The 18,169-nt window shown below is 44.7% G+C and overlaps 1 protein-coding gene across 1 annotated transcript in view; it reads left to right on the top strand.

Moving 5' to 3' along the window:
- Positions 1 to 18,169, top strand: part of prkcaa (protein kinase C, alpha, a) — a 165,627-nt gene that overhangs the window by 128,338 nt on the left and 19,120 nt on the right. Inside the window, exons 14-16 of the mRNA XM_034077813.2 lie at positions 3,879 to 3,959; positions 5,213 to 5,320; positions 15,732 to 15,872. Coding sequence (XP_033933704.1) covers positions 3,879 to 3,959; positions 5,213 to 5,320; positions 15,732 to 15,872 — 330 coding nt within the window. The remainder of the gene's footprint in view (positions 1 to 3,878; positions 3,960 to 5,212; positions 5,321 to 15,731; positions 15,873 to 18,169) is intronic.

Below are 18,169 nucleotides of genomic sequence, written 5' to 3'. Positions count from 1 at the left end.
GCATGGAGATGGGCTTGATCCCTGTGCCACGGCATACAATAGTGCTGGATTGCGAGCTGGTGCGGGGAGTTGTCTATCGGCGTGCATCCCGCGTTGCCACTTGATGGGATACATATGATATTGGGCAACGATCTCGCTGGTAGTGCTGTGTGGGCTGGTGTCCCACCGCCTGTGGTGGTTTCCAGGCCGGTGGCATCTGGGGAGCCAGATGAGAGTGGTTTGCAGTTTCCAAGTGTGTTTCCAGTTTGTGCTGTGACACGTGCACAGAGCCGTAAAATGTCTGCTGACCCACATGTTTCGGAGTGTAGCAAAAGTAATGTGGTACATGTGGTCTCACTGCCTGATCTCCCTTCGTTGGTGTCAAAGGAGGACTGGGTCAGGAGTCAGAAAGACGATTCATCTCTTTCTGCTCTGTGGACTGAGTTGTTGCCGGCAGAGAAGGTCAGAGACATAGCCCAGGGTTACTTTGTTCAGGGGGACTTGCTGGTGCGTAAGTGGGTGCCCTGTGTTGGTGATGCTGTCGGGGAGGCAATGTTTCAGGTGGTGGTGCCGAGTAGCTTTCGTGATGTGATATTGAAAACTGCGCATGACAGTGGTGGACATGTCCAAAGCCAGGGGGCGCTAGAGCGGTTTCATCAAACATTGAAGTCCATGCTGCGTGCTTATTGTATGGAAATGGGGAAGGACTGGCAGGAGGGACTTCCATGGCTCATGTTGGCGTCCAAGGAAGTCGTTCAGGAAAGTACAGGGTTCAGCCCTAATGATTTGGTCTTTGGGCATAAGGTGCGTGGTGTGTTATCTGTTCTCCAGGATGGTTTGGTTGAGGGTGAGCCACCTAAAAATTTAGTGGACTATGTACAGGGCTTTCATCATCGCCTGTATGTAGCGGTGGAAATGGCAAGGAAACATGTAGCTGGTGCTCATGCTAATATGAAGAGACTCTATGACCGTAAAGCAGAGTATCGTGAATTCAGCCCAGGGGCTCAGGTGTTGGCTTTAATGCCACTGCAGGTCTCACCATTCAAAGCCAAGTGTGCCGGCCCGTACACTGTTGAGAGTAAAGTGTCAGATCAAAATTACTTGATTGCTACTCCAAATCGGAGGAAGTTGTCTCAACTGTGTCACGTCAACCTCCTGAAACCGTACTATGTTCGTGATACCGTTGGGGATAGCTTCATGGCTAAAAAGTTGGGTGTGGGCCCCAAAATGATGGTTGATTCTGTGCTTTCAGATCGAGGGTTGGCTGAGGAGTGTGATGTTAAGGCACCAGATGAACCTGTTATGTCTGATAGGCTGAGGAATTCGGAGTTGTTATGCCAATTGGATCGCTTGTTGAGTCACTTACCGGCAGCACAGAGAGATGAATTGGCAGCTTTAATCGGGAAGTTTGTGGTACTGTTCGGCGATACGCCATCGCGCACAACTCTCGTGGAGCATGATATTGACGTGGGGGACAGTCCTCCAATTAAGCAGCGATTTTATCGTTGTCCTGCAGATAAGCGTAGGGTGCTGGAGGCTGAGGTCCAGTACATGTTGGACAATCAGATTGCAGTACAGTCGTTCTCCAGTTGGGCGTCACCTAGTCTGCTGGTTGGCAAATCAGATGGGTCTCCGCGGTTTTGTAACGACTATCGTAAGGTTAATAAGGTGACAAAAACAGATTCTTACCCGTTGCCACGGATGGAGGACTGTATTGACTTGGTGGGCTCTGCTAGATTCGTCAGTAAATTCGACTTGTTAAAGGGGTACTGGCAAGTTTCTTTGACAGCGCGTGCACAAAAGATTTCAGCGTTTGTTACACCTTTCGGTCTGTATGAGTATGAGTGATGAGTTTTGGCTTTGTAATGCGCCAGCGACATTCCAGCGCCTCATGAACATGGTGGTAGCAGGTCTTGAGGGGGTTGCTGTTTATCTTGACGACGTAGTGGTGTTTAGAGACACATGGGATGACCACATCAAACACATTGGTGCTCTGTTCTGTCGCCTGGCTGAGGTTCATCTCACTGTTAACCTGGCCAAGTGTGAGTTCGCTAGGGCGACAGTGACGTACCTTGGCCGGGTGGTCGGCCAGGCACAAGTTCGTCCGGTAGACGCGAAGGTGCGGGCCGTTTTGCAGTTTCCTGTGCCCACTACTAAGAAGGAACTCATGCGGTTCCTAGGTCTGGTCGGGTACTATCGCGCCTTTTGTAAGAACTTCTCCACAGTGGTTGCGCGCCTGACTGATTTGCTGAAGGGTACAGTCAAGTTCATTTGGTTTGACCAGTGTCAGGTAGCGTTTGAGAATGTGAGGACCCTGTTGTGCTGTGCTCCGGTTCTGGCTGCGCCGCGCCTCGATGAGCCTGGAGGTTGATTCCAGTCATGTTGGGGCAGGTGCGGTTTTGATGCAAGAGGTTGAGGGTATTGATAGGTCAATTTGTTACTTCTCAAAGAAGTTTAATTCGTACCAACTCAATTACTCAACAATCGAAAAGGAGGCATTGGCCTTAATATGGGCCCTCCAGCACTTTGAGGTGTATGTGGGTTTTGGGAGTAGCCCAGTTGTAGTGTATACCGACCATAATCCCCTTACCTTTCTCTGTTCACTTAATTGTCCGAACCGGCGGCTGATGAGGTGGGCCCTGTTTCTGCAGTCCTATAGTTTGGACATTCGGCACATTAAGGGCAAGGACAACGTTGTGGCGGATGCTCTCTCTCGTGCCCCGGTGGGGTAGGAAGTCTCTCTGGCTCTGGATATTTGGTGTTTCGGGGATCCCTTTGGGGCCTCCGTCTTAAGGGGGGGGGCTGTGATGCCCCTGTGGGTTCATCAGTGGAGAGGGTGTGGCTGTCCTGTCTTGGCTGCATTGATCGCACTGATTGCAGTAACTCAGGGCACCTGGGTCTGGTGCTCTACAGCCTTTTTAAAGCCTCTCTGCTCCTGTCTGTTCTCTCTCTCTGCTTTTTCCTGCAGGCACCCGGCTCTGATGAGTATAAACCATGAGTTGACTTGAACAGTGTGGTGCACATAAACACCTTTACCTACCCGTTGACATGTTGTGTCTCCTTTTTGTTGTGGCCTTTTGAGCCAGACGCAACAGCTGGTGTGTTACAAAAACATTTACCTCAAATTAAAACTGAGATTGCAATTTATATGTATGGGAACGTAGTTTTGTAGGAGGCAGGATTTCAAATTCAAACCTTTTCCATGTTCTTGATCACTCAAAAAAAACGAAGTGATGAAGTAAAAATCACCAGGTCAAGTGTTGACAGTATTTACAATACATGTATGTGGACAAGACGACTTCACAACAAAACAAATGTGATTGTTAAACCGTTGAGCTTTTTTTTTGTGCAAACAAGTGTGAACTATGTTTTTTTTTAAACGTCAGCTACATCATCATCATTTGAAAAATGTTGTCATATTCTGTGAAATGATAATGCAGTGACAAATTCTTGTTGCAGGTGATTTAAAATTAATGCAATTCAACCAACATCTCAACCAACATTATTTGCAAAACCTTGTTTTATACATATTTTCTGTCTCGGTCCAATCCCTGTATGAAGAGCTGTGAACTGCGTTTATAATGAAACAGGATGTCTTCAGCATTTTAAGGCACTTTTTAATCTTCCTGTGTAGAGTAAAGCATCTTTCAAATTTAAATTACATTGTTGGATAACAAACGAATCACAGTCTGCAGCCTGGCTGTCACACTCAGATTCGGTATGAAGAAAGAACATATGGAGGACAGGTCATGTTCTGTACATTTTAAATATGCATCAAGGCAGCACATTTTTCTACCCTTTACCTTTAAGCTAGATTAGTGTAACCAAAGAAGGATTAAAGTATTTTTGACATGATTGACTAGAGTTATTCTGAATTTGTTCTCTTCCTTCTTCCACAGATCATTGCATATCAGCCATATGGACGCTCTGTAGACTGGTGGGCTTATGGAGTCCTGCTCTACGAAATGCTGGCAGGACAGGTGAGGGCCACCACACACACACACACACACACACACACACACACACACACACACACACACACACACACACTCCACATTGTACTTTTTATGTCATTAAACACAAGTTTGCTCACAGACTGCTCATACCCACAATATTCCCACTTTGAATTTTCCCAAAAAGCAAGTCCTGCATTTACTCAGGTGGTGCCTCCTAAGACTTTCCCAGCAGCCCTAATAATAAAGACTGACGTACACTACGTACACTCAAACCCCCCATTTCCCCGCCAATCATAGGGTATATTCAATTCAGTGAACATTGTATATGACCTATGTTGTCTTCTTTTAGAGAAGTCAGACACTAATTTGTGTATGATTGTGCATGTGTGCACACAAAAAACACGCAATTAAATGTTGAAACTTTTTGAAGTTACTGCTAACCTGTTCAGGTGCCGCTACGTTGTTTTCCAGGGATTTTCTGTTTATGATGACTGTGTTGTCTGAAATGTTTTAACATGAACTTACAACCACATTTAAGTGGTAATTATAGTTGAATCTCAGACCATGTTGAAGATAAAAAGACTAATCACAACTTTGTGAAATGTGCAGAAGCTTAAAATGTATCATCCATCTTTACAATATTAATTTAAATTTCCTCAGGATAGTGTTTACACCATTTCAAAATATCACCAAATTAGATGGGTTTGAATTCTTTATTGACAGATATTCAATTAAACATGTTTCCAAGACTCAACACTAAATTATTTAATAAAACATGTATTACTTATTTACATGTTTTTTAAGTGACTCCCCTTCATTAAGGCCAACATTGTGTAAGTGCAAGTACATGCAATAACATGAACATGGGTATGTTTTTTCCCTCCCAAATGAACTCCATAGCAAGCTGTTAAACAATTTACAAAATGTTCAACTTATTGAGATGTTTCCTTCCTCTGTCTTTCCCTGCCTTGCGTGAAATCAGCTAAAGAGGGCATGACGCAGACAGGCTATCTCTGCCCAAAGGGGCCAGTGGAGTGGAAATGACAAATAATTAGTTTTATGGAATGTCAAAACACCCACATTATGGGAAAACTTTTTTCATAACATTTTCAAACAGAGGGCATGAATGACATTAAACAAATATTGGTGCCATTGTTGACACGTCACTTTTGTCAGTGAAAAGGCCGTCAAGTAAACAACAATAACTTAATCATCCGTTATGTGACAATGGATGAAACACCAACAACACTCTCAAAATGATCTCCTCTTTCCAACAGCCTCCGTTTGATGGCGAGGATGAAGATGAGTTGTTCCAGTCCATTATGGAGCACAACGTGTCCTACCCCAAGTCTATGTCCAAAGAATCTGTCTCCATCTGCAAAGGAGTGAGTAAACATTCTTTGCTATCAATAAAAACATGTTCTGTTGCTAAAAAAACGTTTTTGTAGATAACTTGAATCCAAAAACATGATGATAGGTAAGTGTATTGGGTATGTATATAATGTTTACATTGTACAATGTCAGTGTTGCAGTGTTTTTCTGCTAGTTTATCTCGGGATCAAGGTTAATCTAGGGAGAAACACTGACGGGCATTGTCACCGCATGCTGCAAGACTTTTCTCAGACTTTAGGAAGTGTAGCTCCATTTGCTCTAAGAATGACGTGTAGGCTTTTTTAAATACTGTCTCGGAAGTCATCTTCAAGTTGTCTACCCTTTTCCCGCTCAGCTCTCGCGTCTGTGACGTTTGAATTATTAAAGCTTTGAAGGGAAATATATCAGGTCCTCCAACATACTTCTCAAGGGCATCTGTAAAGTATTCAGTGATTGTAGTTTCTTAAAGGTTTTTGCAAATCATTTTTAGCCATTTTACAGAGATTGTTCTAGTAAAGGTTTAATTCTAAACACAAACTAGTTTAGTGGCTACTTAAGAACATACTATTCAATAACACTAAAGGATATTGAGAGCATATTTAGCATTTGGAAATATACATTTGCTTGATCAAGATACAAAATATATATTTGAGAACTTGTTGTCACTTTCCCACAACCTTTATTAACAGAATGCCTCAGGTGTGGACAGTTGGCCCCTCCTGATAACGTGAAGATATTGAATAGTGAATCACCAGTGATCTGCTGCTGAGAAGTGATTTTTGTGTCCCAGACCCTGAATGTGCAAAACAGATTATAAAAGCAGAATATTTTAAATGTGACGACGTTGACCAGAAAGGTATCCCATATGTTGTACATACAACATTATTTTACTATGTTCAATCTGAATTTACTTTAAAATAATAACATCTATATTGATTGTGACTTTTCTACATCCAACTCACAGCTGTATCATTGCTTTGAGAAAAAATATTATTAATTTACCGCTTTTAGAAGTGAAGATATAGTCATTTGTTCTGGGCATGTCATTTTCGAGCCCTGAGACCTGAAAAACAGGCTTGGGGCTTAACAGGTTAACAGGTTGTTATCATGGGAGAATTACTATTCTTGTAGTACTACTGCCTTATTAGGCCCATATTGAGCAGAGCATATTAAGACCAAAACTCATGTACAACAACTTCCTTACTTGCAATAAATAAGCACTAAATAGAGGGTTATTGAGGAAAAACTCTCAACTAATGGCTTATTACTTGTAGAATATGGTCATGTAGAATAAGGCATTAATACGTGTTTTATAATGACTAATAAAGAGCCAATATACCGCTAATATGAATGTTAATTAACAACTAGTTGATGGTTAATTTGCGTACCTTTAATATAAAGTAAACCTTTTCTTCCTTTTTGGATAGGGAACACTTTTTACTGATCACTCTCCGATCTTCGTGGAGACATTCTAAATAGAGTGTATGACATTTGATGTTGTAGCCCAGCACTGGCCTTGTTTCTTGCAATTTGTCATTACATTAAACAGATCTCCTGTGGTTTGTTAATCGAATGCTGTTTCCACTGCCATGAGTTCTCCAGAGACAGAGGGGAGTGACCAGAACAGAGGGTCAGGGCAAGACACTTTGTATCTAGTAAAGAAAGAAACACTGGTATATTAGTGCATGGTCATGGTAAGTAGTGTTTCCCCTACCATTGTCTTGGAGGGGCGCCCCGCCAACAGAGCCCCGCGCCTCCCCTGAAATTCAAGGTGTTTAAAAAAAAAAAAAAAGTAATATATATATAGCACCAAATTGCAACTAATGTCACTTTTCACATTGAACATGTGCTCTTTTATTAAATAAACTAAACGCTTTCATTTTAAGTTGTGAGTTTACTGTTCTCATTCATAACACTCCGTTCGATGTCTCACTATGGGATGCGCCTCATCGCGGAGCAAACAGAAGCATCAATCTCATTACGCCAATCCTGATTGGCTGGTGATCTTGACGTCAGTGTCAGGGGAAATCACCCCCTATAAGTAGCTTGCGCCACAACGCATGCGTCATTCAAACACCTCTTCTCGCTTCAGAGCACATTTCTACAGTAGCCGGGCAAGCTTCACTGTCCACAGACTGAACCCAAATACCCATTTCGGTCGACGGGCGCTCGCCGGCTACTCCTTCTGCTTCGCAGGAAGATGGTAGTACTAACGCTGTTAGTATATAAAATCGACCTCGCCCTTCTCTTCCCCGGAAAGTAAGGTAGGTCCGATTTTTTTAAGCTAGCAGCACACCTGTTGCTAGCTCGCTCCCTCTCTACCGACACCACGGTAGCGAGGACGTTTTTTCTTTTCTCTCCTCCACGGAGGGGAAAAGGATTAAAAAGGAGCATACTGCCACACCAGTCAGTATTCTCCGGGAATAAAAGACCCACACTGTCCTTTTCTCCGGATTAAGGACAAGGTGGTTTTATCTTTTCTCCCGTCCCACCTGTCGAGAGCGGGCCCTCTCCACGCCACGAGGCGGCCAAGATGGACGCCCCTCTCCCTCACACCAGAGGAGTCAGGGACTCGGTGGCTCGACTCGGTGGCTCGACTCTGCGGCTGCGGGTTGAAGATATCGGGCACAGACACACACCAGGTCTGTTCGTCCTGCCTCGGGCTGGAACACGCCCGGGGCGCTATCGACAACCCCGGCTCATGCGGACATTGCGTCCGCTTCACTGTTAAGAGCCTCCGCCGACGGTTAGCTCGATAAGCTAGCCTGTCGGAACAGGACCCCCCCATGTCCACGGACCCGCCGACCGGCAGTCAGGACACGGGGGCGTCCACCACAGAGTGAGCCCCTCTCCGTGTCGGTCTGGGGCTCACTATCTGCTATGGCTATAGAACCAGAATCCCGCGCCCTGGCAGGCCGGGACCCGGTGACGGAAAGACACGCGGGAACGATTTCCCGCGCTCCACCAAGCTGGGGCTCCCGGTTAGACCTCACCATGGTCTCACCCGCGGAGGATGTCCTCGGGCCTGACTACGAGGAGGACGAAGAGGAGGACGCCCTGGCGTTCCTCCTGTCCGAATCGGATGAACAGGAAGAGGACACCTTCATGTCACCGGCATGAGTGAATGAGGCAAGTGCTGTTCTCCTGGGCGATAGCACACCAGCTTCGCCCGGTCTGAGCATGGACCTGCAGGCAGTGTGTAAACGCGCTGCGGCCAGACTCAACGTCCCATGGCCCGAAATGGCCAAGGAGACCTCCAGGTCCCACTACGAGGGAAAACATCTTCCCCAAGCAGCGGGGAAAAAGAGACAACTCCTTCCAGTCTTCCCGGAGATGGTGGATGAGGTGTCGGTCTCGTGGAGAGACCGGCCCTTCAGCAACAAGGTCCCAATACAGGGTGCCTCCTCCCTAGACTGTGACGGAATGGAGAAGCTCGGCCTGCTCTGCATGCCGCCCATGGAACTGCTGGTAGCGGCTCACCTTCTACCAAAGGTGGGCCCGTCACCAAGCAGGAACCCCACGCTGCCAGCAAAGTCGGACCGTTTTCAGTCAGCAATGACTGAAAAGTCCTACAAAGCGGCAGCGTTGTCCGCCAGGGCCCTGAACGTGTCCTCGCTGTTAACCGCCTACCAAGCGGAGCTCTGCGAGGACCTGTCGGGTAACCCGGGGGCAGCCACTCTGGACGAGATGGCAGCGGTCACGGACATTTGTCTCTGTGTCCAACAGGCAATTGGGATCATGGTGGTGCAGGAAAGAGCGAGATGGCTCAACCTCACCACTCTCCCAGACCGGGAAAAGGAGGATGTGCTGGATATGCCCATCGTTCCCGAGGGAATTTTCGGCTCCGCTCTCTCCTCCATGCAAAGGAGGTGTGAGACGAAGAAGAGGGAGGACGAGGCACTCCACCTCTGCCTCCCTCGAAGGGTTCAGCCGCTGCTCTCGCAGCAGCAGTCCTCTGCCCAAGCTGCCTCGAACTCTGCTCGGTTTAAAACACCGAAGACGCAGAGGTCGCAGCCCAGGCTGAGCATCTGAGCAGCTAGGGCATCTCTCAAAAGACGGATTATTGACGGGTCTGTGAAGGCACCACGCGCACGTGCAGTGCCAGCTGGGGTCGTAAGGGCTCCACCGTCACACGCATGCGCTGTGCCGGCTGGAGCTGTGAAGGCACCACCGTCACACGCATGCGCTGTGCCGGCTGGAGCTGTAAGCGTGACATCTCAGCTGGCTCTAAGGAGCATACAGCAGGAGATACTCACGACATCTGCCTGGGCTTCTCAAAACAGTTATACTTTATCTGTTTTCACAAGCCCAGAGAGAGTCAACCCATATTCCGGCGTGCGGAGAGTATTGGTTATTATGTAATGCGTAGTGGCACTACACCCGACTTTTCTAGTGCGGGACGCGCCTACGGGTGCTGTCCTTTCACGGAAGGTGGTCACCACGGACGCATGTCAGACAGGCTGATAGGGTATTTACGAAGGTCGCCCGGTGAGAGGTCTCTAGAGCAGAGACCTCCAGCGGGCACACGTAAATTACCTGGAGCTTTTAGCGGTGTTCCCCACCCTAAAATGCTTCCTGCCTTCTCTCAGAGGACACCATGTCCTCGTGAGGACAGACAACACGATATCGTGTATGAACCGCCAAGGGAGGTTGCGTGGTCACCAGTCACACACACTGGCACACGAACTGATCCCTTGGAGCGGCAGACGTCTCCTCTCTGAGAGCGACACAGGTACCGAGAGTTATGCACCTAGGGACAGAATTACTGTCCAGAGGCGCACCACTCTATGCAGAATGGACTCCACATCCAAGGATCGTGAGTCTGCTGTGGGTGCGTTACGGCGAAGCCGCGTTAAATCTGTTCGCATAAAGAAAAATTGCTCAATGACAGCTGTTCTCTTTAATGCACGATTTAAACGCACTGTTAGGTGGGGACGCACTCGTACACGATTGACCTCCGGGTTCTCTGTACGCGTTCCCACCCCTGGCTCGGTTACTCCCAACTCTGGCCAGAGTGAAGGAGCAACGCCACACACTTACTCCGATGTTTCCGCCCTAGCCCGCAACGTACGGGCTGGCGGAGATATATCAGCTGTTGTGCGGGCGGCCATGGCAGCCCCCACCACGCAGGGACAGATTGTCTCAGGTGAGGGGGGGGGGCGATCCTTCACCCACGCCCAGAGCGCGGGGCACTATGGGCCTGACCCGTGAGTGGTACAATCTGAATACAGTGGGACTCCCTCAGAAGGTGATAAACACTATTCAGAGTGCGAGAGCTTCCTCCACCAGGTCTCTTTACGACTGTAAGTGGAGGGTGTTTGAGGAGTGGTGCCTTCAAGAAGGGCACATCTCTTTTCAATGTCCTGTCGGGGTGATTTTATCATTCCTACAGGACTTGATCGATAAACAGAGCTTTCTCCACGATCAAGGTGTACCTGGCTGCTATTGCTGCATGCCATGTGGGCTTTGAAGGTAAGACGGCTAGCCAACATCCTTTGGTCTGCCGTTTTATGAAGGGAGCGCGCAGGCTCCTCCCTGTCTCCAGGTCGCTGGTGCCCTTATGGGACGTTGCAGTGGTTTTAAATGGGCTCAAAATGACCCCATTTGAACCCCTGGAAGGAGCTGACATGAAACATCTGTCACTCAATACAGTGCTGTTACTGGCCCTGGCATCCGCCAAGCGGGTCAGCGGTATTCATGCACTGTCTGTACATCCCTCATGCACTCAGTTCGCCCCAGGGCAAACGAGAGTGTTGTTGAAACCCAACCCTGCCTTTACACCAAAGGTGGTTGGTTCGTGTACCCCAATTGACATTGAGGCATTTGCTCCACCGCTGGTTTCCTCCGGGGAGCAGCAGCAGGATCTGTTGTGTCCAGTCCGGGCTTTACACACATATATGGACAGATCAAAAGAGCTTCGTCTTAATGACCAACTCTTCGTGTCCTGGGCTAACCCTCACAAGGGTAAGCCTGTTACTAAGCAACGGCTCTCCCACTGGATTGTGGAGGCAATTGCTGTGGCACCCTCGGGTTCGCGAGTTTTTCTCTTGACTCAGGGTCTGGCGGCATCCTGGGCTCTGTTCAGGATGTCTCCCTTTCAAGACATTGGTGCAAGCGGCGAGCTGTTACTCGCTGCTCACTTGTGTCCGCCTTTTAACAGTCTGGGCGTTCTCCTCCCAGATTGACTCAAACAGTGCTGGGCACCTGGTTGAGTCGGAGTCCTACCTGTTAAACTTCTGATCGGTTGGCGATTTTCGAGATAAGCTCGTCTGACAATACGGGAGCTACAATATCCCATAGTGAGACATCGAACGGAGTGTTATGAATGAGAACTATAGGTTACTTACGTAACCCCAGTTCTCAGAGTAACATGAAGTGAGATGTCTCACCAGACGGCCCTCCTTGCTATGGTGAAGCGAGAAGAGGTGCTTATTTTGAATGACGCATGCGTTGTGGCGCAAGCTACTTATAGGGGGTGATTTCCCCTGACGCTGACGTCAAGATCACCAGCCAATCAGGATTGGCGTAATGAGATTGATGCTTCTGTTTGCTCCGCGATGAGGCGCATCCCATAGTGAGACATCTCACTTCATGTTACTCTGAGAACTCGGGTTACGTAAGTAACCTATAGTTTTTGACCCTAAGAAACACTGATGCATTAATCAATAACAATAATCCACAGCTCCTCTCTCTGCTCCAGAGGATTTAAAAAATATATATCCCAATGCCACCCTCAATAAAAACTGCGAGTCACTTAGAAACATTGTTCATGTGGTTCATGTCGGTAGAAGCAGACAGTTCCTGTCAGCAGTGAAGAGGAGAAGAAACCCTCTTTAATGGTCACACATGCAGAGCACACAGTACACACAGTGAAATGTGTTCTCTGCTTTTAACCCATCCTAGTACCAGGAGTCTAGTACTAGGAGCAGTGGGCAGCTATTGTACAGCACCCATGGAGCAATGGGGGTGGGGGGTTGTCTGGTGCCTTGCTCAAGGGCACCACGGCAGGGCCCAGGAGGTGAACTGAGACCTCTCCAAGTAGCAGTCCACACTCCATATTTTGGAGTCTGTTCGGGGACTTGAACCGGCGACTGACTGAGCCACTGCCATTGTAGACCTTAAAGATACAGCGAGACTGTTCGTAACAGAAGCGGCGACATAAGGATGTGTTAGTATACCTTTCTTCTTCTTAAATTCCAAAAGTAAGCTCAAGGGTTGCAGAAAAGCACATTTAATTTAAGTGGTTAATTTAAGTCTTTATTGTTGTCCAGAGGCGGGGCAAATTCACTGAGCTGTGCAATAACACGCTTTGTCTCCTTGTCCTTTCCTCAACTCCACTTGTTTTTTACTGTACCCCTCTTCCCTTTTCCATCCTTGTCTTAGCGCCACGTGTGCGTGTGCTACAATGTGTGCAGCACTTACTCTCAATGAATACATAGTGCTTGGAAGCAGCCTTACACGCTGGAAGAAGAAAAAAGAGACAGAGTGGTTTGAGGGAAATAAAGAAGGGGAGCGTGAATAACCAATGTTGACAGAAAACTGATGTTCATACGGCAATGTATAATAAGACCTTTGGAAGACATAAGTATCTCAGTGAAAAGGACATAAACAATGCAGTATATCTCTGTATGCAAACATACATATGCTGGTGGAGTGCAATTATACATATAGGCTCTATTTTAAGTAAGCCTGGGTAAACTGTACAGTTCATTACATTTAAAATAGGTCACAGATGGAGATACACATTTATCTCAGTAATGGGATGCCACCTAAAGAGGGTCGCCCATCTGAATGCTGTTGTAGTTCATTATGATTACGGAAAGAGAATCAGAGTGAGACAGATATGAATTAATATTGAGGGTAATATGTGACATAAAGGTCAGTGAAGCAAATATTTGAGTAACTTACTTGAATAAATCTCTGGATATCTTGTGTATTGTCAACACAGAAGTTCGGATATAAAAACTAAAGTGTGGTTTATCTTTATTCAGACGTTTTTCTCGGTAGATCCCCTGGTTCTCTCCAAATTAATTGGGCTCTAAAGATGTGTGTTTTAAAAGCCTTGATGTACTGATCATACTGATCTCTGCCGACTTAGACACTCCATCTGCTTTCTCTTTTACTTATTTTTCTCCTTGTCATATCTTGTGGTTTGATGTTCTCAGCAGAAGCAGCAGGGTAACTTTATAGTTAGCTACACTTTGTGAACACGTGCAACCTCTGTTGACAGTTTATGGCACGGCTAAGCAATTCATGTTTGACTAACAGTTTGCAGACAGAATGATGAAATGCTTTGCATGAAATGTCAACACCACATCTTCTATTTTTCAGTAGAAAATCATCAATCACATTTTAACTGAGTGTTTTATTGACATGGTGTCAGCGCAGCAGTCAGTTGGATCAAGGACATTGCAATGTGTAACGGGACTCATTTTAATGGTGATAGAGCCTTGTGTTTGCAGCAGGATGAGTGACATTCGTGTGGACAGACAGAAATCTGTAAAAGTCATTTTCTTCCTCGTCAACAGCTGTCTGATGTGCTCTGCCAGCTGGATGCACTCTGCTAGTTCAGATGGCCCAGCCCACGGCCTGTATGGGGAAGGGGCTTACTGCAGGAAACTGGCCTGCAAAATCCTGCAAGTAGATACAGTATTTAACACTTAAGAAAGATTGTTTTTAGCATGTCACTTAAAATGGTCATGTCTTTTAAACTATATTTTTCTTCAAAAGGTTAAACAATCAGAGATCTGGCAGTGCAGTGGTGTATTTATTGCCTTTATGTGTCTGTACCTGCACCTCTGTTCTTATGCAGATTCTTCATACAGTACCAACACATCTAAAGCAATGCTGGGCTGTTTAACAATCTGTTCAATTATATGAAATACAACTTGTTAAAGTGGACATGTTTTGATTTCGATAGTGGGATCCGATAAACAGGATAAACACAACATTTGAAACATCAATAATGTGCAATGAAATACAAAGCTTTACCTGCATATTCAATGTGTTCTTCCGTATTGAAACAGCAGAACGGTACCTTTAGGGGAAAGAAAGAGAGGGATGAATGCGCTTGTATTTTATAGGAGTTTCTTTCCACTATTTGTTTTGTCTGTGCATTGGACACCGTTATTAAAAAAGAAAGGACATTTTGAAAGTAAAAACAACTTCCAAGTAACTCAATAAAAGCCAAGAGCTGCATTAAACAGTGCTGATGGCTATGCAGCTCTGGAGTGTGTTCTGCAGTATACTTAACCATAACCTAGCAACACATTTTAATTTTGATTCTTGTCAAACAAACTAGTGTAAGACAAAAGGATTGTGTCAGAGGTTGTAATAAGATAGCTCAAGGGTGAGTGATTATCATGTCATATCATTCAGGATAACTGCCAAGGTGACTGAGCTACACAGGAAAGTGTGCATCACAGATTAGGGCTTTAACTGGCGGTGCTTCTGTGTATATATACATGCATGCTTTCTAAAAAAACATACATTGCACTTACATGGTAATGGAAGCCAGCCTATATAAGCATTAAACCGGCTCAGGCAAACTAAGCACCATTTATTTTTCCTGAATCCAGTGCATGAATTAATCATTTTGTCCTTGGAATTTCAATGCTGAAACCCACCAGTCTCTCTGTCTGTCTCTACACAGTTATTTCCCTTCCTAAACAATACCAGAAGGAAAAACTCACTGCATTAAGGTGGCATAGCGAATGTTCAACAGGTGATATTCCATATTGTATACTGTATAAAAAAACTGCAGAACACCATCCATTACGAGTAGTGATTTCTTTAATTCCTTTAAAAGATGCTTGTTTCCATCTCCAGACCTAGTTGTGTTGTGTTCAGGACATTATTTGGATAGTTATGTTTGAGTAATACCAGAAGGCACCTAGAAAAGGACGTTCATCGTTCATTATGTTCCATGCGAGTATTTTCTTTTATTATTATTAACTTTGTTTGCTTTTTAGCAAAGTGCAAAGGGTGTCCTCATGTTATCTGCTGTGCGATTTGGAAGTGGTTCTCTAAAGGCAGAACAAGCAGAGCGAAGGCAGAAGGCTCATCTGTTTAGCTGTCGTTTACTGACCTAGAAAAGAGATGAAATCCCATTACAAAGCACATCAGTGAAAGAACTAAATAGTGGAAGGGAACAGGTGAGGGTTTTCCTGATGCACTTACACTGACCACTGTGCGAGAGAGACATTAAAATGCTGATTTCATTGTTTATCTGGGAAATGAAATGATGCTTTCTGTATTATTTGCTGAAAGGGATATTTACATAAACATTGATGAATAAAATGAAACTTTTTTCCTTTGAAGTTGTGGGAACTAATGTGAATAATGCTTTCCACACCGTAAGAGGGGTCATCACTGTGATTGTCTTTGTTCTAACCTCATGCCCTTTCTGTTCCTTACTATGAGCAGCTGATGACCAAGCACCCATCCAAGCGTTTGGGCTGCAGCACTGAAGGAGAGAGAGACATCAGAGAGCACGCCTTCTTCCGTCGCATCGACTGGGAGCGCCTGGAGAACAGGGAGATTCAGCCGCCCTTCAAGCCAAAATCGGTAAGTGCTATGGTACAGTACATTCACTTTTACACCGGGCAATAGGGTTTCCTTAATACTGAATAATCGAATTAAGTATTACACCGCTTGGTATGATTACTTTTATAGATGTCATGATGAGTGGCAGGCCACATTTCCCATTACACTTGTCTGTCTTTCACCAGAGGAATTGTGCTATCTTGAGCCTTTTTTCCTTTGGATGCATGTTGCAAATTGTGAAATGTCAGCAAAAATGACTTTCTTTGAGACGCACTATTTTCTTTGTCTACACCTTTTCAGTATTTTTGCAACTTTCCATTCATCACAGAATATCACTAACTGCGGTTTTTCCACCTGTTTTTCGTGCCCATTTATAACTTTCAAATAGAAAAGCAGGACGTTTTGGCGAAAACATTTGAAAATTCACAACTCAAGTCGTTTCACAAGTTTTACACTCGGCTGCAAAAGTTCGACTTCCATTATTTTTTTCCTCGGGACCCAGGAGGATATGGCAACAAAAACATTTTCATAAATGGAAGAAATAATAAAAATACATTTGAATGCATCAACACAACACAGATAAAAAGAGAAGTTAACAAATCCAACTTTATGAACAGCATGAATCCTAAACTACAGATGTGCTCATCACTACAGGACAAGACTTTTGATGCCACTCTTCACTCCTTTGGGGAGTTCGTGTTTGTGGCTGTTTGTTTACTTGATCCTCACTGCCGTCTTCTCTCATATTTGTCAGGGAAGGTCAATCATCAGAACTTCTGTAGATGCTGTCCTTGAGTATGGTTACAGTGTTGTTTTTGCTTAAGTGATTGTCCCTATTAGAACTGATTATCTATTAAAATAATTTAGTATACTACAGGATCATTTTATATTATATAACTTGGACATACAGTGCTATGTTTTCAGTGTTAAACAGTGTTCAAATTAAAATGATCAGCTGGTGCATAATGTAGCAATCCAGACAAAGTAAGGTGCCGGTCATAATATGTTAAACACTGACTATTTGGACAAAATTGGCTGCTCAAGATTACATTTTCAACAACAACATTTTCAATTTTTTTGGTGTTTTTTTTTCTAAACACATTACCGGTACTTTAAATTCCCTTCACATTTCTCCAAGAAACCCTTCCTGTTAATGTTGTCCGGAATATGTATCCTGGAAAGTTATGAGATTTGAAGTTTTCAAATACACAGTATATTGCAGAAAAAAACATGTTACCTGCAAACTCTAGTCCATCCCTTTCCTCTTTCTCTCCCATTTTACTCAAGCCTCACATGTAAAGTACACAGAACCACTGTGTCCTCATGCGGAAGAATTGTGTTGCTGCAGACTCTGAATTGATCGTTTTTCAGTCAGGACAGTAATTTAAAATATCTTGTTTTGCAAGAATAGACATTTACCATTCAAAAACATCACGCTGCACATACACTGAACAAAAATATAAATGCAACACTTTTGTTTTTGCTCCCATTTTTCATGAGATGAACTCAAAGATCTAAAACATTTTCTATATACACAGAATAACCATTTCTCTCAAATATTGTTCACAAATCTGAAAAAACAGCATGATTATTGCACAGGTGTGCCTTAGGCTGGCCACAATAAAAGGCCACTCTGAAATGTTCAGTTTTATCACACAGCACAATGCCACAGATGTCGCAAGTTTTGAGGGAGCGTGCAATTGGCATGCTGACAGCAGGAATGTCCACCAGAGCTGTTGCCCGTGAATTATATGTTCATTTCTCAGCCTGTCCTCCTACAAAAAACGACCATATAGGTCGATTGTTCAGCAGCTAAATACGACCCAGTCACGTTTTAAAGTGCAGCACCTCTAGTGGTCGTGTAAGAAACAACATGCTCCTGTTGATTGCAAACGCTCCGGAGGGTCGTTTATTCACAAATAACCCTCCCTGGAAAATCCTAAATTGTGGAATAGTTTGACCCTTAAAATGCTTTTTTATTAGATTTCTAGCGAGAAGTGTATATTGTACTTTTATAATCTACGTCCAGTGGATGTGTAGGATCTACAGTTTGATAGATATACGAAGATGATTTGAGGTCTCGCCAGGAGAACGTGTACTGTCTATGGGGCAGCTTCCATGTAAAGTTAGCGTGGGTGAAAACAGTATTTCCGGTCTCGAAGTTTTCATAATAAAACCGGAAGTATTCCCCACACTATCAAATGATTACACAGTGATATCTCCATTACTTATCCACTAAAAAACATCAGTTTATCCTTGTTAATTACACAATATTGATTGGTTTAAATTGTGTACAATGCTTTTGTGTTTTTAACCTT

The sequence above is a fragment of the Pseudochaenichthys georgianus genome, chromosome 1, assembly GCF_902827115.2.
Source record: "Pseudochaenichthys georgianus chromosome 1, fPseGeo1.2, whole genome shotgun sequence".
Taxonomy (NCBI): Eukaryota; Metazoa; Chordata; class Actinopteri; order Perciformes; family Channichthyidae; genus Pseudochaenichthys; species Pseudochaenichthys georgianus.
Note: the sequence above shows the minus strand (reverse complement) of the source record. Positions and strands in the feature narration are given on the sequence as shown.